Source organism: Microplitis mediator, chromosome 2, assembly GCF_029852145.1.
Source record: "Microplitis mediator isolate UGA2020A chromosome 2, iyMicMedi2.1, whole genome shotgun sequence".
Classification (NCBI taxonomy): Eukaryota; Metazoa; Arthropoda; class Insecta; order Hymenoptera; family Braconidae; genus Microplitis; species Microplitis mediator.
In genome coordinates, this window is record NC_079970.1 from 13,894,743 (window position 1) to 13,916,907 (window position 22,165).

The window sequence follows — 22,165 nt, forward strand, 5'->3', positions numbered from 1 at the left end:
AAGACGAACTTCCTCGGAAGATTTTCATTATCCGAATCCCATAAATATTCAAAAAGTAATTAGAATTCTTAAATTCAGGATTTCGTTAGGTGCGGCCCACCCTTAAGTTAGCCGAAAATGTTTCACGGGAAGAACTCGCTGAGCAATTATATTTAAAGTCTGGCTGTCAGGGTATACATAAAAATGTCCACAATTATCTATAATTTGAGGGTAAAAAAATACTTAACAATTTTTCAAGTCAAATTAACAATAAATTGAAATAAACTTTGCCTGAAAATTGACGAAAAATTTATCTAGTCAACTTTTGAAGTGAATTTGCATTCTAGTTCGGATAGTAAATTTACGTCAAATTGTACAGCAAGTTGTTTATAAACTGTCGTTGAAAACGGAAAAGTCCGAAGTTGACGGAAATTTTACGAAAAATTCAAGGAAACTTTTGTAAGTAAACTTTCGCTAAAGCAAACTGTGTTATTAGGGCTGTTACCGATTTTCTGAGAAATTGTACATTGTAGGCAACTTTTCCGCCAATAATGGAATGTCAACTTTTTTGCCATCAACGATCTTACCAATTTGACGTCTAATTGTCGTCATCTTGTGGAAATGTCAATATTTGCGTTTAGCTTGGTGGTAGACATGTGCAATTACCGGTATTTTCCTGTCACTAACTTTTTCAGAAAGTTGCTGACGAAAAAGTTGGCATTCTATTAGTTGACGGAAAGTTGGCCTTGAATTTTATCAGAAAGTTGTTGGCAGGTTGTGGCAGTATATTGTCGCCAACTTTCTCGGAAAGTTGGTAACAATTTGTAGTCAACAGTTACAAAAGCTGAAAGTTGTCGACAATTTGTTATCATTGGTTGCAACTTACGTACACCAGCTTTCTAATCAGACCCCCTTAATAGCACAGTTTGCCTGGCAAAAGTTTATTTTACAAAAGTTTCCTTGAATTTTTCGTAAAATATCCGTCAACTTCGGGCTTTTCCGTTTCTGACGACAGTTTATATACAACTTGCTATACAATTTGACGTAAATTACTGCCCGAACTAGAATGTAAATTCACTTCAAAAGTTATATACAAATTGTCGTCAAAAACGGAAAAGCCCGAATTTGACGGACATTTGACGAAAAATTCAAGGAAACTTTTAATGGGGTTTTTTTCTAGTGAAAAAAGTCACCTCTAAATCGAGGAAAAATTAATCGCAAATTTTTCTTTCCAACTTTTGCTGGCAAATTGTCGGCAAATTCGGGCAGTAAATTTCGATAATTTCAATTGTTGAATTACTGTTAATTTCAACTTAACCCTGGTGGAAATTTTCTGGAATTATCTCTGAAAATCTCAGTTCTAAAGTCCTAAAGACTTTTCCAAAGCTCCAAAAACTTTTTCAGAGTTATTCAGAGAAAAGTCTGAAAAATTTCCACCAGGGAATGTAGCTATTGGGGAAAAAAACTCTGGCTATCAGGGTAGTATTCGAGTTGACTTCAATTCGTAGTCACAGTGGCTACTAAGGCTATTTTTCAGTATAATTACGGTGTGAGGTACGACAATTTACGGAGAGTGGGAAAAAGAGCCAAAGACGACTTACTCGTTGGAAGAATTTTTATGTGTTTACATATACGACTCGCTGTATTATTAATAAAAAAAAAAAATTTGCTGAGTAATATATTTTTATAAACTTTTATGTATCCTGTACCTGTATAGCAGTTAGATATACATTTCTTTTATTAATTGTTTGCCTTTTTTTTTGTTGTTTTTTTTAGTGTTCTGCATTTAAATGTTGTATTATACGTACTATCAATATATTTAAACGTGAATACTTACTCATAATCAAGGTCTCAAGTTCCATGAAATGTAATGAATTTAAATGAACGTGAAATTGCAGCATCTTTTATTTTTTTCTATAATAAAAATATAACCATTACAAAGAGTTTTTGACATAATCTACATAATATTTGAACATTATGTCCGAAAATCGTGAGATTACTTTGGCTGACTTTCAGGTGAGTACTTAAATTTGTGCAATTACAATATCAAGGTTATGTTTTAATAAATAGTTAGTGAGTATCTAATGTATTTAAACTTCAGGCTTGCAGTGGAATTGATGATGTTGGTGAAGCAATTATGCATCTTGAAAGAAATAACTGGGATTTATTGGTTAAGTTTTAAAATCACTGAACTATTGAATTTTTCTAAACGCAGCATTTATTATAATTTATTTGATCAATTACAGACGGCTCTTAACGCAGTTATGAATCACGATACCCAGCAGTTACCATCTGAAATAAATCCTGATGTTGAAATGGTTGAAGTTGTACAAGGAGTCCCTGTAATAACATTTTCTTCATCTGACGTTATTCAAACCCCTAAAAGTGAGAGTATTTTAAAAGACAATTCTGAAAACATGAAACCTGGAACAAGTAATACAGAAACTTCAACTATTCCAAAAATACTTACTTTTCAAGTTCATTACTTGAATACTGTTTATAAAATTAATATTTCAGAGTTATGTACTTTGAGTAAGTTGCATACCTTGTGATTGTACAGGGTGCCCACAAATCGGGAATTATGAGGGAATTTAATGCAACCGGAAAATATCATGGAAATGTCAGGGAATTTTGAAAAGTATCACATATAACAAATAATACACTAGTCACGAAAATTAAGAAATATTTAAAAAATTAAAAATTTTTAAGTGATTGTCAACAGGATGTAACTCCAAGGAAAATGGTCGTGCAACAAAAAAAAAAAAAACTAGCTTTAAGTGTCTAGTGTTCTGATCTGATCTTTAAATTTTCTTATACACAGTTGAAAAATTTGTGTTAAATTTAACACAAATCACATGTCCTAAACGGTCCACTCAATTCTTTGTGCTAATTTAACACATTATACTTGTGTCCAACAATAATACAGGTTTAAAACTTGTTGAGATCAGATAACACATTCAACTTTAGTTAAATTTACAATTGATGGTGTCAAATAATTGACACAAAATATTTGACCATTGAATTTTCATACACAAGAACACAAAATTTTCAACTGTGCAATGCACGGTCCCGGAGTAATCCTAAGAAAACCATCGAAAAAAATTTTCCAAATTTTTATGCGTTTTGAAAACGGTCTACGGGGTTCAATAAATTTTTTCGATAATTATCATTGATTTTTTATTACTCCGGACCGTGCAAAAAAAAATTTCAAGACCAGATTAGAAAGCAAACTATAGTTTGTCTTTTTTTTATGACCATTTTCCTTCGAGTTACAGCCTGCTGAAAATCACTCAAAAATTTGAAATTTTTTTAATATCCCTGGTGGAAATTTTTTGGACTTTTCTCTGAAAAACTCTGAAAAAATCTTTAGAACTTTAGAACTGAGTTTTTCAGAGAAAATTCCGAAAAATTTCCACCAGAGATCCCTTAATCTGTGTCACTAGTGTATTTTAAATTTATATTACTCATTAAATTTCTCGTTAATAGTTTTAGTTAACATATTTTTGACATCGAATAATCAAAAGTAAACCATATTAATTTGTTCTATTGACTTTTTTTTGGTTTCTCATATGATTTAATCATTAAATTTAATTTTAATGATACGAACAAATTTTCTGGATCAGGGAAAAATGTGAAAAACTTGACTGGAAAATTGGGAAATATTAGGGAATTTTAAAATCATTTCTTTGTGGCCACCCTGTTGTATATTATTATACAGTCTATACGAAAATGTATTTATGATTATTTATTATTATTAAATTAATTAGGAGATTTAAAATATGCAATATTTGAAAAAACTAAAGTCGGTCCGTGTCAACAAGAAATTCATGGTTGGAAAAAAGAACCACTTGGAAATTCGTCTGTGTTACAGTCGCTTGAGTTGGTACAAGAGAATACATTGTTTGTTACCTCTAAAGTTGATAGTGGAGATTCTTGTTCAGAACCGTGAGTTGATAACTAAATTTATTAAAAATTATAAGTATCTTTAAATATATTTTTTTATTTCAATGTATTCTATACTTGCAGCTCATATTTATTAGATCGATTATCTCAAACATACGTTCTAAATGTACGCGATGACGTAAATGGAAAAACATACAATTTGAAATATCCAGGAACACACACAATTCTCGATGTAAAGACTGGAATTTATACTTTGACAGATGTTCCTGTGAGAAATCAACAGTGGCAAGGGTGGCCGAATTTAGTGAAAGGCGATGAAACGACACTTGCACAAAGTGGCATTTCATTTCCAGAACATAATCTATCTGTATCACAAATACCTGTAAAAGAAAAAAAAGAAAAGGTAAAATTCATTTTGATAGATTTTATTTTTTATTTTTTTAAAATACAAAATTAACTGAAATTGAGTTAATTTTAGGACGTTCTAATCGTTGACAGTGATAGCTCAATTGATGAAGCGGAAGATACAGAAGAGTTTGAAGATGTTCCAGAATCATTTATAATTGAAGATGATATTTTTATTGATAATGTCCTGCCTACGAAATTTCAGCGTTTAAGTATGTAGTAACATCCCTGAAGCTTTAAGTACACGGGTCTTTTTTGGTGACATTCAATAAAAAAGAGCTCTAAATCGAACCAGATAATTACCCGAGTAGTTAAAGAATAAATTGTTGAATAATGGTATATAAATATTTATTTTAATTATACAATACTTAGTTCCAGAAAATATTGAGGATGAAACCATGGGCACGTTACATTTTTCGGAGCAGTTTGAGAAACGGTATGGTTTGATACATCCTGAATTTTTCACTGGAACATTCGATGAAGCTATACGAGAATCTTGTTTAAAACCCGCAAAAGAGGTAATGAACTATTATCGTCTTATACCTACGTAGAAGAAAAATTATTTCACTCGAGATAATTTTTCTTCATCCAAGAAATTTTTAGCCGGTGGAATGAAGACCAAAAATTTCTTGGACGAAGTAAAATAATTCTCCAAATTTAAAATCTTGAATATAGAGAAAAATTCTTAAGTAAATACATAGTTTGAACTTGGTCCAATAATAGAATTACTTGTTTTAAAAATTTTCATTTTTTGGTATGATGAACATTTTTTTTCCCCTATAGTACAGAGAAATTAGTAGTCGATAAACTGGGAATGATTGCTCTCTTCTAATTTTTTTTACAGTCTCTTTTTAATGCCAAAAACAAGATGTAGTCAAAACCTAAAAAAAAAAAATCTGAAAACGGCCAGCCCCAAAACTTCCCGCTCCGTGAACTCGGAAACGTTGTTGTGATTACATTTTCGAGCTGTTCGAACTCGAAAACATTGTTGTGAATATGAACATTTGATGAAAACTCGATTTTCGAAAATCGGGGTGAAAACAATAACTTTCCTTTTGAAAATTTGCAATTAAAATCTTGTGCGTCATTTCTTATTAACAATAAACAAAAACGGGTAACAACAAATAGCTATATCTTCGAAGCTATTTACTGCAAGCATTTGTTCAAGATCTCGTTTTAGAAAGCAAAAAATTGAAAAAAAATCGGTCTATCGGTTGACCCTGGGGGCCAGCCCTAAAACTTCCCGCTATTTTCGAAATCCTTGAGCTCGAAAACATTGTTGTGAATACATTTTCGAGCTCTTCGAGCTCGAAAATACTCTTGAATGCCGTTGTTTTCGAAAAAAAACGTTTTTTACCATTTTTTCTCCAACGATATCTCTCAAACGAATTGATCGATTGAGACGGTTGAGGTGGCAATCGACGTGTTTTATCAATTTCTAAAGCTGATAAAATTTTGAAATTTATTTATCCGTCGTTTTTGAGAAATTTCAAAAAAACTAAAAAAATTTTTTTTTTCAATTCTTTCCTAACCGGTTTTTCTTGAACGAATGAACCGATTTTGATGGTTGAGGTGGCATTCGACGCGGCTTATAAAGTTTTAAAGATGAATAGATTTTGGAATCAATCCACCGAGCACATTAAAAGTTATCCAAATAAAACATTTTTGAAAAAATTTTATTTTTGAAATATTTCCGAACGCACCTTACCGATTAAGCTCAATTTTTTACAGCTTTTAGAAATTGACAAACCGCGTCGAATGACACGTCGACGATCAAAATCGATCCACCCGTTCAAGAGTTACAGATATTTACGTACGTACGTACATACACACACACATACACTCGGACATCATCTTGAAATTAGTCAGAATAGTTTCCTAGAATCTCAAAACATCAAGATCTCTCAGAAATTCGATTTTCGAAAATTTGACCGAAACCAATAACCTCGAATTTTCAAAAATTTTCAATTTTCTTAGCGGGAAGTTAAGAAAGTATTGATTTTTATTAAAGACATAAATTATTAAAGACAAGTAGGGCACAAACGAACTTTTTTAATTTTTTAGAGCTGTTAAATTATTGATTTTTTTACATAATCACACATACATTTATTCGGTATAAAAAAAAAAAGTTTCAAACAAAATAAAACTTATAAATTTTCCAAATTATTAACAAAAAAAAAGACTTAGTTAACAATCGAAATACTTAAACTGTTAAAGCTTTAGTCTTGAAACAAATTTAGAAAAATTCGGTTGACATTCAATTCAAGAACTTTACAACAAAATTTAAAATTCTGACTATTTATAAGCAATTTTCAGTGACCAAAGAAAACCTATTGTCAGTATAGTCGGAACAGGCGAAGTTCCAGTGATGGATGAAATTTCCATTTTACCGATCACTGGATCTTCAGCCCACGCTTAGCGTATAGAGACTTCCGCTCTAGATCAACGCGTAGCTAAGCGGTTCCCAACCAAGTAGCAACTATGCTCGATGCTGCTTAACTTTGGTGATCGCCCGAACCGTACGCGAACCGAACAACTGCCTCTGCTGTCTTACTCATTTTTGTATTAAACCACTGAATTTGAGTGGAATGGGCGGAGTATATCTACTCAATAATTCAGGCCAATAACTTATTCATCACTTTTCTCTCGTATGACCTCACTTCGAATTTAGCTACCTCATTGACATGACCAAATTCTATTGACTGCACATGCGTATTTAATTAAACAGTGTATAAGATACACTCGTTGTCATTAATGCCTGGTCCCCCAGGCTATAGAATCTTAGCCATGCAGGGGGCCAGGCATTAATGACAACGAGCGTAGTTTCTTTAATAAATTTCAACACAATATTCGCCATTTAGTAACTTTTTATTTTGACAGATATAAACATCAGGTCTGTATAATTTTTTGGGTGCACGCGAAGGTGCTTGAATATAGTAGCGGGAAAAAATAAATTTAATAAATTTATTCCTTTCAATCAGAGCAATAATAGAGTTCTATATATCATTACTTTATTTAATTTTATTAATAAATAAAAATTTTTTTGATTCAAAGTACTAAATTAAAAAAAAGGTATATATATGTAATCGAATGTGATTACACCTGACTAATTGTCAGATCAGTGACCATACACTGTAAAATATTACGGTGTAAAAATTAGACCCGGAGGACTTTACACGGTCGTGTAGTGTAAAATATCGGTGTAAAACTTCTCTCGGTGTAAATTTTCCATCCGTGTAATCATAACCCGGTGTAATCTACTTCTTTTACACCGTTCCATGTTACTCGGTGTATTTTTGTTGAGTGATCATATACATTTATTTCAATTATACATACACATATATACATAGGGGAGGGGGGGGGGGCAAAATGGGTCCCCTAAAATTTTGAAGATGAAAAGTATTTGGGTGGGGAGAGGGGCGAAATAAGCCACTGAGCCAAAAAGGGCCACTGAGGCAAAATGGGCCCCCCCCCCATAATTTTGAAGATGAAATGCGTTTGGGTGGGGGGCGGGGCAAAATGGGACATTGAGGCAAAAAGGACCACTGAGGTAAAATGGGCCACTGAGGCAAAATGCCCCCCCCCCATAATTTTGAAGATGAAATGCGTTTGGGTGGGGGGCGGGGCAAAATGAGACATTGAGGCAAAATGGTCCCCCAAAAATTATTAACACGAAAAGTGTTTAGAGCGTGGGGAGGGGCAAAATGGGATACTGAGGTAAAGTGGGCCAGAGAGGCAAATTGGTCCCCAAAAAATTATTAACATGAGAAGTATTCGGGGCGTGGGGAGGGGAAAAATGAGTCGCTGAGGCTCTATGGTCCCCCAAAAATTATTAACATGAAAAGTGTTTGAAGTGTGGGGAGGGGAAAAATGGGTCACTGAGGCTAAATGGTCCCCCGAAAATTATTAACATGAAAAGTGTTCGGAGCGTGGGTTGGGGCAAAATGGAACACTGAGTTAAAATGAGCCACTGAGGCAAACTGGTCCCCAAAAAATTATTAACATGAGAAGTATTCGGGGCGTGGGGAGGGGAAAAATGAGTCACTGAGGCTCAATGGTCCCCCAAAAATTATTAACATGATAAGTGTTTGGAGCGTGGGTAGGGGCAAAATGGAACACTGAGGTAAAATGAGCCACTGAGGCAAACTGGTCCCCAAAAAATTATTAACATGAGAAGTATTCGGGGCGTGGGGAGGGGCAAAATGGGTCACTGAGGCAAAGTGGGCCAGAGAGGCAAATTGGTCCCCAAAAAATTATTAACATGAGAAGTATTCGGGGCGTGGGGAGGGGAAAAATGAGTCACTGAGGCTAAATGGTCCCCCGAAAATTATTAACATGAAAAGTGTTCGGAGCGTGGGTTGGGGCAAAATGGAACACTGAGTTAAAATGAGCCACTGAGGCAAACTGGTCCCCAAAAAATTATTAACATGAGAAGTATTCGGGGCGTGGGGAGGGGAAAAATGAGTCACTGAGGCTCAATGGTCCCCCAAAAATTATTAACATGATAAGTGTTTGGAGCGTGGGTAGGGGCAAAATGGAACACTGAGGTAAAATGAGCCACTGAGGCAAACTGGTCCCCAAAAAATTATTAACATGAGAAGTATTCGGGGCGTGGGGAGGGGCAAAATGGGATACTGAGGTAAAGTGGGCCAGAGAGGCAAATTGGTCCCCAAAAAATTATTAACATGAGAAGTATTCGGGGCGTGGGGAGGGGAAAAATGAGTCACTGAGGCTAAATGGTCCCCCGAAAATTATTAACATGAAAAGTGTTCGGAGCGTGGGTTGGGGCAAAATGGAACACTGAGTTAAAATGAGCCACTGAGGCAAACTGGTCCCCAAAAAATTATTAACATGAGAAGTATTCGGGGCGTGGGGAGGGGAAAAATGAGTCACTGAGGCTCAATGGTCCCCCAAAAATTATTAACATGATAAGTGTTTGGAGCGTGGGTAGGGGCAAAATGGAACACTGAGGTAAAATGAGCCACTGAGGCAAACTGGTCCCCAAAAAATTATTAACATGAGAAGTATTCGGGGCGTGGGGAGGGGCAAAATGGGTCACTGAGGCAAAGTGGTCCCCCAAAAATTTTTGGCATGAAAATTTTAGGGGCGGGGGGTAAAATGGGCCGGAAGACTTTGAATTATATATATAGGGGAAGAGGAGGGGCAAAATGGGCCCCTTAGGAAAAAAATTTTCAAATCCTCAGTTTTTTTTTACTTGTTTTACTTTTTTTTACTCCATTGCCAAGTATTTGACCTTAATTTGTTCTGTCTATTAAAAATAAAAAATCGTAAAATGTGGGGCAAATGGGCCCCCCTCAGAAAGTTTTGATAATGTGAGTTTTTCAGCTTATTTCACTTTTTTTTCTTCGGCTGAGTTTTCGGTGTTAATTTGCTGTGTCTATCAAAATTAAAAAATCCTGAAAAGTTGGGTAAAACGGGCCCCCAACAAAACTCAATGTATGTTTCTCGCTTGTTTTATGTTTCGCGCCATAACATATCATGTTTCAAATAAACTGCGCATGCAGTTTTTAAAGCCCGTCAGCACATTTTACCCCCCTTCCCCCAAAACTTTTCATGCTAAAATTTTTGGGGGACCATTTTGCCTCAATAGCCCATTTTGCCTCAATAGCCCTTTTTGCCTCAATAGCCCTTTTTGCCTCAATGTCCATTTTTGCCCATCCCCCCACCCAAACACATTTCGTCTTCAAAATTTTGTAGGGCCCATTTTGCCTCAGTGGCCCTTTTTGGCTCAGTGGCTTATTTCGCCCCTCTCCCCACCCAAATACTTTTCATCTTCAAAATTTTAGGGGACCCATTTTGCCCCCCCCCCTCCCCTATGTATATATGTGTATGTATAATTGAAATAAATGTATATGATCACTCAACAAAAATACACCGAGTAACATGGAACGGTGTAAAAGAAGTAGATTACACCGGGTTATGATTACACGGATGGAAAATTTACACCGAGAGAAGTTTTACACCGATATTTTACACTACACGACCGTGTAAAGTCCTCCGGGTCTAATTTTTACACCGTAATATTTTACAGTGTATGGTCACTGGTCTGACAATTAGTCAGGTGTAATCACATTCGATTACATATATATACCTTTTTTTTAATTTAATACTTTGAATCAAAAAAATTTTTATTTATTAATAAAATTAAATAAAGTAATGATATATAGAACTCTATTATTGCTCTGATTGAAAGGAATAAATTTATTAAATTTATTTTTTCCCGCTACTATATTCAAGCACCTTCGCGTGCACCCAAAAAATTATACAGACCTGATGTTTACATCTGTCAAAATAAAAAGTTACTAAATGGCGAATATTGTGTTGAAATTTATTAAAGAAACTACGCTCGACTGGGTATTTATAATTACTGTAAGTAATTTTTTTAATATTCTACGAGTTTATAAAATTGCTTGTACGAAGCCCTTTTTTTGATAAATATTATAATTTTTTTTTACTTACTTATAGAAAATAAATGTGATATTGACAGGTCAAGGTCAATGAATATATTATTTTTCAATCTCGGGTTTTAGATTTTTGTAGTATTAGCTAATGATTTTAAAAAAATATATAAATTTTTTCATGCATTTAAAAATTAACATATGTTGCATTTTATTACTTTAAATAATTTTAATTTAATTTTAAAGTTTTGCAGCTCTAGTACTTTTTTTAGAGCGGCTGGCGGCCACCAGGCGGCGCCACATTTTTTTGGAAAAAAGTGGGGGGCACCCTCGAAGCATGGCCTTAACTTTGGCAATTAGTGAGCGAATAATTGATCACTAAGTTTAGTTTAAATAAATACGTTGAACACTGAGTCTAGTAAATTTATGAACACGAGGTAGCATGATTACAGAGACTACCGAGCAAGAATTTAATATTATGAACACTAGAATTGATTATAATAATAATAATAATAATAATTAATTAATTTAACGGAAATCTACCGCTGTTTTACGGGTAGTCGTTTCCGCGCCTCCCTGGTGGTCCTGATTCACGGTGATTTGCGGTGAGTCATTGTGAAATCACGGTGATTTCTCATAGTGATTTACGGTGAGACACGGTAAAATTTTCGCAAGCTCCCACGATGAGTCTCAGTGATTTCTTACGGTGATTCGAGGTGAAATCAAGGTATAATCATGGTGATTCATGGTGAAACACGGTGACGTTCTATAATCGAACAATGGAGATTTACCGTGATTCACTCTTGGGAGATAAAGTAGATATTGAGAAGGGGAAAGTCACCGGTGTCAGGTAGAAGCAGCGAGAGTAGTTCAGTGCTCGCCACGAGACTGCGCCTAGCTGTTTGTGGTGTCCCTGGAAAGAAATTCATTCTAGAACTGTTATATTCCAAACTTGAAAGCAATTCTGACATGGGTACTTCTCTGTTGTTCGACAGAGTAAGAAATACCTTTTTTATAGTAATATGGTATATACTGGACTGAGCCAAAAAAATTGACTATTTTTTTTTTAACGATACTGCAAAAATATTATTTGGGATGACAAAAAAAAAATCTTATGAAAATTTGAGCCCTTAATATTGATATTAAAAGGTGTATCATCGTAATTTTTGATTTTTTTTGAATGAGCGGGGTTTTATCTCATAACTCATATCTCATAACTCTCAAACAATCGAGAAAAACAAAATAGACTTGGATATATTTCTTGTAGAAAATTGATTGCTCTACAGAAAAAGTCTCTTAATAATTTTTACTAAATTCACTCCTTTAAAAGTTATTCAAGGTTATTGAATTCGTTTTGACTCGACTTCAATCTTGAATAACTTTCGAAGGAGTGAATTTAGCAAAAATTTTTAAGAGACTTTTTTTGTAGAGCATTCAATTTCCTTTGAGAATATTCATTGGCTTTTTTTCAGAAACTGATTTTTACATTAATTATAAAATTTCAAAGTTGAACAATCAAATTGTAAAATCATACCAATGTTCAAGGCCTGATTATAAGGAAACTATTAATCTGACAAAAAATTTTAATCAGACCTTTTTTGTAGAGCATTCAATTTTCTACAATAAATGTATCCAAGTTTATTTTGTTTATCTCGACTGTTTGAGAGTTATGAGACAAAAACTCGCTCATTCAAAAAAATCAAAAATTGCGATGATACACTTCTAAATATCAATATTAGGGACTCAAATTTTCACAATAATTTTTTTTGTCATCCCAAATAACATTTTCACAGTATCGTTAAAAAAAAAATAGTCGATTTTTTTGGCCCAGTCTGGTATATACTATATTACATTATGACATTAATATTTATTATCAATGACTCCAAGAGTAAGTTTTCTCTGAAATTGGCCTCGCGTAATCCAAAAAATTATTTATCCGAAAATAATATACTAGTAATAATAATAAAAGTAATAAATCATGGTGATTCACAGTGGCAGCGCAGGGAGCTCTCACAGTGATTAATCGTGAATGACTGTAGATCCAAACCACTAGGGGGCAATTCACGGTGATTTACGGTAACATCGCGCTGAACTCTCGCAGAGATTCACTGTGATTCACCATGATTCATAGTAAATCACCGTGAATTAGGACCGCCAGGGCTATTTTAAGCATACACGCGCTGCGAATATCCTATCTTTTTTACCATAATACCATGATAGCGAAATATTGAGCATGAGCTCATTATTGGCTTACCCTACGATCAATGGTTAGATCAAAGATTCTTTTTGCATGTGCCGAACCAGCAGCCACCACGAGTCCATACCTCTTTTGGGCCAAACACCTACCATTTCAGGAAATAAAGAGACTCTGCTAGAAGTGGACTTGGAAAAGGCCCCCCGTGGTACCAGTTTCCTGTACTGGTGATCAGGTTGCTTCATGATAAATAGTGAGACGCAACTTCTACTGAATACCTTAAAAAGGGTTTCCTCCATTTATAATCACTGAGATTTTAGACATGCCATTGTCACAAACTTGTCCTCATCCATCACTAAGTGATTATCTAATCTTTGAGCTCTTATGCCCTATGATTTTATAAGACAAATCAAGGTGGCGAAGAAACACTCGTTAATAAGTTTGCCGAGGCACCTGTTGGCTTCCGGCAACCATAGTCCTTAAGCTGCTAACGGTTGGAGTACTAGTAGCGAAACCCCCGGAAACGGCAGTTCTTGTTGGTCTGGCGCCCATTAAAGGGCGCTTGACCTCTTCCGCCTGATTATAGTAATAGTACTAACAACTTTAAAACTGACTTTATTATTTATTTAATCACTTTAATCAACTATTTAATTTATGTTTGAATACTGTAATGATCACCTTGTGAAAGTCTGGAGAAAACGTGGCCGCTGACCGATTAATTTTTTTGAATCTATTGAACCTATATATTGTAACATGAGGAAAAGTCGACGCCGACCTGTGGTTTTAAAATTATTTAGTAATAATTAAATGTTACTCGGTGAGCAAATTTTGGTGACATCCATCACTGAAATTTCGACTTTGACTGAACAAGAGAGATCCGGTTTAGACGTCGAGCGTAACGGCCGCGTTTCTGTTTTGAATAATTCGATTCCCGATCCGAGAGGACAATTTCGATTACGACTTCTGAACAATTCCGATTTCCGACAAACGATCAATTGTATTGCGAGTAATAATTTCGATTGAACAATGAACCGCTCTTGTGAACAAGCGAACAAACAGAAGCATCGGCTCGAAACTGATCAACGCGTACGCCTGTTTTTTTTACGACCAAGTGAAGTGCGTTAATATGCGTTTTTTTACGAATTAAAATTACTTAAGTATTTGTGGATGATAATTGTAAATTATATGCTAGTGCCATTCAAACGAGTTATCGAAATAAAATACTATTTTATGTTATTTTACTCGAAATTTTCTGAGAATTATGGATTCTCTGTTTCTCATTCGTTTCGGCATTCGAGTCTTGCCGTGTAAAATACTCTGGTAATGGGTGCAGAGTGTCTCTGGACTCTGTTGTCAATAAAAATGGAGCAGCTCTGGTAGATTCGCTAGAGGAGCTAGGTTGACTGTGCTGAATGGCCGTTCTCATTCAAACGTCACTAGAGGAGAGATGTTTGTTGGTAGTTTGGGAGTCTCAGTTATAGATCAATCTGGGTCAATGGGAAAGGTTTCGAGTTGGTAACTGATTTCTAAATTGCAAACATTGGCATGTCGGATCACTGGCTGATAGCAGTAACCCTGGATTGTGGGTGGAGAAATAGTGATTTAATTACGCGAGACCCAAACACTGTATAAAACGCCTAGAGATGAAATGAGAATAATGAAGTAGAGTACCGAAGCGAGTTAGAAAGAATCCAGTCGTGCTATGATGTAGATATCAATGGGATGTTGGAGTGCTTAACATCAGCAATCGGTACAGCGGCGAGAAAAGCGGACATGCTGAACACATTAGGAAGGGGTGGAGCACTGATGAAGAAGAAGCCTTTGTTCAAGAGGGAGTGTCTTCTGACAAAAAAGATGGAATTCAAAGCGAGGAAAGCATGGCACAACACAGGTGATAAGTTAGCAAACATTTTTAACTTCCCGCTAAGAAAATCGACGATTTTCGTAAAATTGGGAAGTTATTGTTTTCACCCCGATTTTCGAAAATCGAATTTCCATCAGATGTCGACGTTTTGAGGTCCTAGGAAGCTATTCTGACTATTTTTAGGATGATGTCCGAGTGTCTGTATGTATGTATGAGTGTGTGTGTGTGTGTGTGTGTGTGTGTGTGTGTGTGTGTGTGTGTGTGTGTGTGTGTGTGTGTGTGTGTGTGTGTGTGTGTGTGTGTGTGTATGTATGTATGTATGTATGTGTGTGACCGGTCTATAACTTTTCAACTAATAAACCGATTTGGATGGTTAAGGCGGCAATCAAAAGAGCTTGTTGGCCATCAATTCTGAAAATTTCAGATCATTTGATCAAGTAGACTCGAAAATATTGGCGAATTACGAAAAAAAAAATTTTTTTTTTTTTAGTTTTTTATTGATTTCTCAGAAACGACTTATACCATCAATGTCAAAATCGAATCAGCTCTAGAACTTTATAAAACGCGTTGATTGCCGCCTTAGCCATCTCAATCGGAGTATTCGTTCAAGAGTTATCGCGGGAGAAAGAAATGGTAAAAAACGGTTTTTTGCGAATATCTTCGAAACAACTGAACCAAACAATTTCAAAATTTTATCAGCTCTAGAACTTGATAAAGTACGCCGATTGCCGCCTCAACCGTTAAAATCGGTCAATTCGTTCCTGAGATATCGTGGAAGAAAGAAATGCTAAAATCGGTTTTTTTCGAAAACAATGGCACACAAAAGTATTTTCGAGCTCGAAAATGAATTCACAACAACTTTTCCGAGCTCAAGGAGCTCGAAAACAGCGGGAAGTTTTGGGGCTGGCCCGCAGGGTCAACCGATAGACAGATTTTTTATCTCTCTGCAAGGCACAACCATGTCAGCACAATCCGCAAAGCAAAGAAAAAGTTCGGCAAAGATGCGCAGAAAGGACTAGCTAATGCACGTAATATGATGATGTTTTGAAAGACCATCGGAAAATGTAAGTTGAGAAGTAAACATTTAAGTCCTACTGCGGTGGAGCAATGGCAGGACTTCTATAACGGTAGCATGCTTCCGAGGATAGTAGAGGACCTGACGTTTGAGGTGCCTCCTGAATGGTGCAAAGCAGACATTAATGCAAAGATGACAGCATCGACACTTCTTTGGTCTGTACAATTTGCAACAAAGGCGAGTTGAAGACAATCGAACATCTCGGCAGATCGTGTCCCACTTACATGTATGTGCGGCCAAGTAGCTACCTCACCAAGCCTACGATGTTCATTATCCAGCCAAGTGATAAGAAAAAGGCTTTTGAACTGTACTATTTCATAGCAAGCTGTATGAAGCTGAGAGCTTTTATTATGTGGGAGTGACCAAGGGGTATGGGCATCGACGAATTACTGTAATATGAAAGACCATGTATTTGGTGTACTACTGTAAAGTCAGCGAATGATCTGGGATTCTGGTGTAGGTGTGGTGAAACTTAATAACTAAAAACTACACAAAATTAATGATACATAATTTAGATGGTTTATTTACAATATGTACTGTGCTTACGTGGCGACCTCTAACAGGCCATATGGCCTATTGATGGTATTTTAATCAATAAATAAAAAATATAAATACTGTGGTAATGGTCTAGAAGTGGGGCTCCGCCTATTTTTGACTATAAGATGTTACTGTTTGAACTTTTTTCATCTTTTTAGGTAGATTTTTCTAAAATCTGACTATTGTATTTGTCCTCATGGTCGATTTTTCAAAGAATTTCGTCATAACCTATCATAATTGGTTGAGTAGGGTTCAAAAATACCACTCGTTAAAAAAAATCGTAAGTACCTGACCTTTCCCCGATCTGCTATCCTGAGCCGACATTTTCGAGATTTGTTTCTTAATGATTTAGAAAGTCTTCTGGCGCCCCAGTTACAATAATTTGAACAAGGTTGCCAAATCGTAAGTGTATTCGGACATCACTCCGGTAAATCACCGGTGGTAAAAAACTCGTCACAATATATAATTCTTGATATGTAATTATATCTAAATAATTATATTTCTGAGTAGCTTGATCAGCTCTTGAATTAACTAAATTACAATATGAACTAATAATCTCGAGTTGAGCATAAATAATGTGGATGTATTTTAAAACACGTGTTTGATTTGGAATGATGTTTTACGAAAGATGATGGCGCCGGTCTTCTTGCCACGAGGTAGGAAAAATAGAATGCGCATACGTTACACTGCGCAGGCTCAAGCGCTGTGTCCAGTAGGCCCAGTAGGTGCTGCCTCCAAATGATGTATTTACAACTGCGATTAGATTCCGCAATCGGTAATTACGCAACAAACAGTTTCGGTTTCTTTTTAATTTCATCAATCATAATAATACTATGTTCGTGTTATCATCACACCAACCTACGTAATTAAAATAAGGTCAGTGTAATGGTAGTTTAATTTTTCCTGATAGCCACACTGTAAATATAATTGCTTAGCAAGTTCTGCCAGTGGAACATTTTCGGCTAACTTAACGACAAGTTTCTGGCAAACCTTGGCTGGATAATACTTGCGTGCAAGTTGATGCAAATTAACTTCTAAATTGGCTTCAGAATATGGCCGTAGCTTAAAGTTAACTTGCGGTTGAGGTGACTATTAGGGTTGGTATTTTAATATAGTAGAAACGAGTTTTGTCGATATACGTATTCCTCTGTAAAATAATCTTTGATTGCTTCTATGATTTTGTAGAACAACCATTGCTGTTAGACCATAAAATATTTCCGAAGTAAAAGTACTGTTTTTCAAGTGTGGCATTTTCATTATTAAAAAATATTTTTTTTCGTTTTTTTTCAGAGAAAATTATTAGCTGTATATTTGCATCACGATAACAGTGTATTGTCAAATGTATTTTGTACACAATTATTAGGCTGTGAAACAATTTTACAACTTTTGTCTGCTAATTTTGTTGTGTGGGGATGGGATTTCACTTACGAAAGTAATAAACAAAAGTAAGATTCTAAATAATGCTAAAATATTGAAGAAATGTCTTTAGTTTTTATTTTGTAACCAGTGTATGTCATTTCTGCCTTCTAGATTCTTATCGTCTGTAGTTCAGTCATTAGGATTAGTGGGTTCTGAAGCTGTAAGGAATATTAATATTGATACTTTACCTGTTTTGATAATTCTTATGCGATCAAGATCCACAACAGAAATTTTTACCATAGTGCACGGCAATGTAGGGGTAAATGAATTGCTAACTAATTTAATTCATGCAGTAGATGTATTTCAGGTAAGACATTTTCATACAAATGAATTTTTTATACGGAAAAAGAAAAATAAAAATAATATATTTATCAATTTCATTTAGGAACAAAAACGAGTAGACGTAGAAGCGGAAGAAGAAAGACAAGCCAGAGAAAGAGTGAAACAAGAACAAGACCAAGCATATCAAGAAAGCTTAGCCGCAGACAGGTATGAATTATCTCTTATCTTTAAGTCTTTCATAATTTCTTCAACTGCAACTTAAATTTTAGAGCAAAAGAAGAAGCAAAACAAATCCAACAGCAGTTAGAGCAACGAAAAAAAGAACAAGCAGAACATAAAAGGTTAGCACATGAAGCTAAAAAAGAGGCTCACAGGCAAGCTGTGCGGTTAAGTTTACCTCCGGAACCAGACGCAGAAACTAGCAACAATATATTGAAAGTAAAATTTCGATTACCAGGTGGTAAATTTTTAGAACGTAAATTCAGACCAGATACTCCTTTGCAAATACTTCTAAACTTTCTTATCGTAGAAGGTTATCCTACTGATGAATATAAAGTGCTATCTAGCTGGCCTCGACGCGATGTAAGTAAATTTTATTAATAGTTGATTAAGAAACATCAGATCAAAAGTAAACAAATTTATACTTCCAATTTCTCATTTAGCAGAAACCAAATTATTTGAAGAATGTAAATTGAAAAAAAAAAAAAACTGTTATATGTTTTAACACAAAATTAATCAATTGATTGATCATGAAATGTCATGATAAATCAAGAAAATCACTGTTATTCTGCTTCTTTCCCAATGAATCGATAAATACTTGACTGATCGTTTTAAAAAGCCAGTAATTTCAAAGCTTAAAAACAATGTAGAAACCGCTGACTTTGTGGCTCAGTTCTGAAAGTTTTTTTTTTTTGTCGAATTCTTCAAGCTTAAGGTAGTTGTCGGGTGATGGGCATTATGTCAGAAATTTCTAAAATTTTTTACATTTGTCAAGGGTATTAAGATACAATTACCATTAAAATTTGAAGTCGATTGACCATCTCTAATTCGAAATATTTATAATCAAAGTTCGTATCATTAACATTGCGACAAATGAGGAGTATGCGTTTCGAGCCGCGTTCGTGATTCTAATAAAAAAACTAACAGTCAGAAACTTTTGAAAAACTAACAGAAAATTAATGAATTTGTCCTGAATTTATTTAATAAAAAAAATAAAGTATTCACCATTTCATTGTTGAGATATAGCAACGCAAAGTTCAACAATAAATGAAAAAAAATTGAAATAGTAGCCGAAGTGAGGCGAAAAAAATTATTCAATCATAAAGCACACTCTGATGCTTCGCATCATGAGTCGTGCAATATACATGTCGGTGAATTGGAAAAAAAGAATCTGACAACGCTGTACGCGAGTATACATAGTATTATTTGAACGGTAAATTTAAACATATACCCAGTACACTATACAGCAACTGGCAGAGCATATGCGACGTTGTCAAATTTTAATTTAAGAAAATGTTCAATAGTATTTGTGTGTACCAGGGCTTTATATTTTAACCAGCTAAGCCGGTTAAAAAAGTTGACCAGGCTAAAAATTAGCTAACCACTCAGCTAAGCCGGTTAATTCAAATTAGCTAAGCTAATCAGCTAAAAGTAAAATCAGTTAAAAAGTGAACACGATATTAAACTTAAATAATTATGACGTGATAGTTTAATTGCGGATTTTAAATTAGATAGAATTTAACGCTATGAATTTTTACTTCGATTTATTATATAATATTTAACACAAAACATTAAAACTAATATTAAACTAAGTTTTCTATTAATATATTTACAATTTTTAATTAATTTCCTCTAAAAGGTCACGATTTTGATATAAAAATATCAATAAATTGGCATTTTCCGGTAATAGACAACTCCTTTTAGCAGAAATAACATTTCCTGCGGTCGAAAATACTCTCGGAAGGTGTACTTGACGACGAAATGCCCAAATATCTTCTAGCATAACTAGTTAAAATTGGATACTTGTGACGCTTTGAGTTCCACCATAGCAAAGGATTTTCTCCTTTTGAGATGGTGAGCTCTTTTTCATATTTATCCATTTAAAGTCATCATGAACTTCCAACTTCAGCCAAGGATCAAAGAGAGCAAGATTTGGAGTAGCTTTTTGATCCTGAACGTGGTTTATCAGGGGAACTTGAAAGAATGGTCAGTTTTGAAGATAAAACTGTCGTCGAAAAAGAAATGGATAAATATGAAAAAGAGCTCACCATCTCAAAAGGAGAAAATCCTTTGCTATGGTGGAACTCAAAGCGTCACAAGTGTCCAATTTTAGCTAGTTATGCTAGAAGATATTTGGGCATCCCGTCGTCAAGTACACCTTCCGAGAGTATTTTCGACCGCAGGAAATGTTATTTCTGCTAAAAGGAGTTGTCTATTACCGGAAAATGCCAATTTATTGATATTTTTATATCAAAATCGTGACCTTTTAGAGGAAATTAATTAAAAATTGTAAATATATTAATAGAAAACTTAGTTTAATATTAGTTTTAATGTTTTGTGTTAAATATAATATAATAAATCGAAGTAAAAATTCATAGCGTTAAATTCTATCTAATTTAAAATCCGTAATTAAACTATCACGTCATAATTATTTAAGTTTAATACCGTGTTCACTTTTTAACTGATTTTACTTTTAGCTGATTAGCTTAGCTAATTTGAATTAACCGGCTTAGCTGAGTGGTTAGCTAATTTTTAGCCTGGTCAACTTTTTTAACCGGCTTAGCTGGTTAAAATATAAAGCCCTAGTGTGTACGTATATATGAGTAGTGTGCAGGTAAACTTCTCACGGGTACAGTATCCAACAAAAGCAATATCTCGTTTTAACTACCGCCTAACCTACTCTTACCGCGTATATGGTACATAACTTTTTGACAATGTTGTAGCAGGACAACTACCTTAAAACCGTCAGTATTTTTTAGCTCTTCGAACTCAATAACAATTTTGTTTCGATTAATGGAATTAGAACTCCTTATCGAATGATTAATTTTTCCTTATTTTTGAGTCTTTGAAATCCAATTCATGTTCATACTACTATTTTCAGGTCTATGAGGTTAAATTTTTTGCTCAAAAGTTAATATAAGGAAGCCATTATTTTCGACGTAACTATAACAGTGTTTTATTGTTTTGAAGTTACTTGTATTTTTGGAAAATGATTCATGAAATTGATTCAACAATAACATGAACTAACAAAAATTTTGAATTTGTTAAAGCCGTCTGAAATTATTTTTAGCCAAAGTTATCGACGAAATTAATCTCAAAGTATAAGTTCATTGATTCAACTGTATAGTAAATTTTTTTAGCTGTTTACATTCCCGTGACTTCTGACGCGTTATTCACTAAAGTAGTCAAATGAAGTTATTTAAGTTATTATGTTTTTGAATTAATTTAAAATAACGATTTTTGGAATAAAACTCAATTTTAATCAGTGCAGTTATGTGTAAGCCCTGTCCAATAAAATGGAGATTCTTTGAAATAAAATTCTTTCAATTCTAAATGATAGTAATAGTTCAATTTTCTTTAAAATTTGTTTACTTTTATCACAATATTATTGATTATTGTATCAAACATTTAATCACATATTTTATTTAATTTTATTAATTGTTTCAGTTGACATCTCTGGATACCTCAGACACTCTTTCAGATCTGAAATTTTGTTTACAAGAAACCGTAATTCTAGAAGAAAAATGAATTATAACTGAATGTATTTTATTTGATTTCAAAAATTTAATTATAAATGTTTAAAAATAGTTATCTCATTAGTTCATTGAATTAAATTCTTTTAATCGTTACTTATTCTAAAACACTTTTATTGTTAAGATGACTTCCACAGAATTTTAACTGTCATTAATCTCTACCTATTTTTTGATCTACTCATATATTGTGACAAGGCACAGGTCGTTGGATCTCTCAATTTTATTAAGGACGTTCTTTCGTGAGGCTTACTATTAGATAAAATTTCAAATTTTATATTTTTGGCAAAAATGAATCAATAATTATCGTTCTCGAAAATTTCAGAGTGTGTTATCGAT

The 22,165-nt window shown here is 34.3% G+C and overlaps 1 protein-coding gene across 1 annotated transcript; it reads left to right on the top strand.

The window, feature by feature from the left end:
- Positions 1-1,524: 1,524 nt before the first annotated feature.
- On the top strand, positions 1,525-21,890 carry LOC130678760 (FAS-associated factor 1). Its single transcript, XM_057486204.1, has 13 exons — positions 1,525-1,652; positions 1,756-1,995; positions 2,081-2,149; positions 2,226-2,511; positions 3,747-3,924; positions 4,006-4,285; positions 4,361-4,499; positions 4,660-4,805; positions 17,667-17,821; positions 17,907-18,102; positions 18,181-18,284; positions 18,347-18,659; positions 21,744-21,890. The coding sequence occupies exons 2-13, from the start codon at positions 1,957-1,959 to the stop codon at positions 21,822-21,824; spliced, it is 1,986 nt and encodes a 661-aa protein (XP_057342187.1). The 5' UTR covers positions 1,525-1,652; positions 1,756-1,956; the 3' UTR covers positions 21,825-21,890.
- Positions 21,891-22,165: the final 275 nt, after the last annotated feature.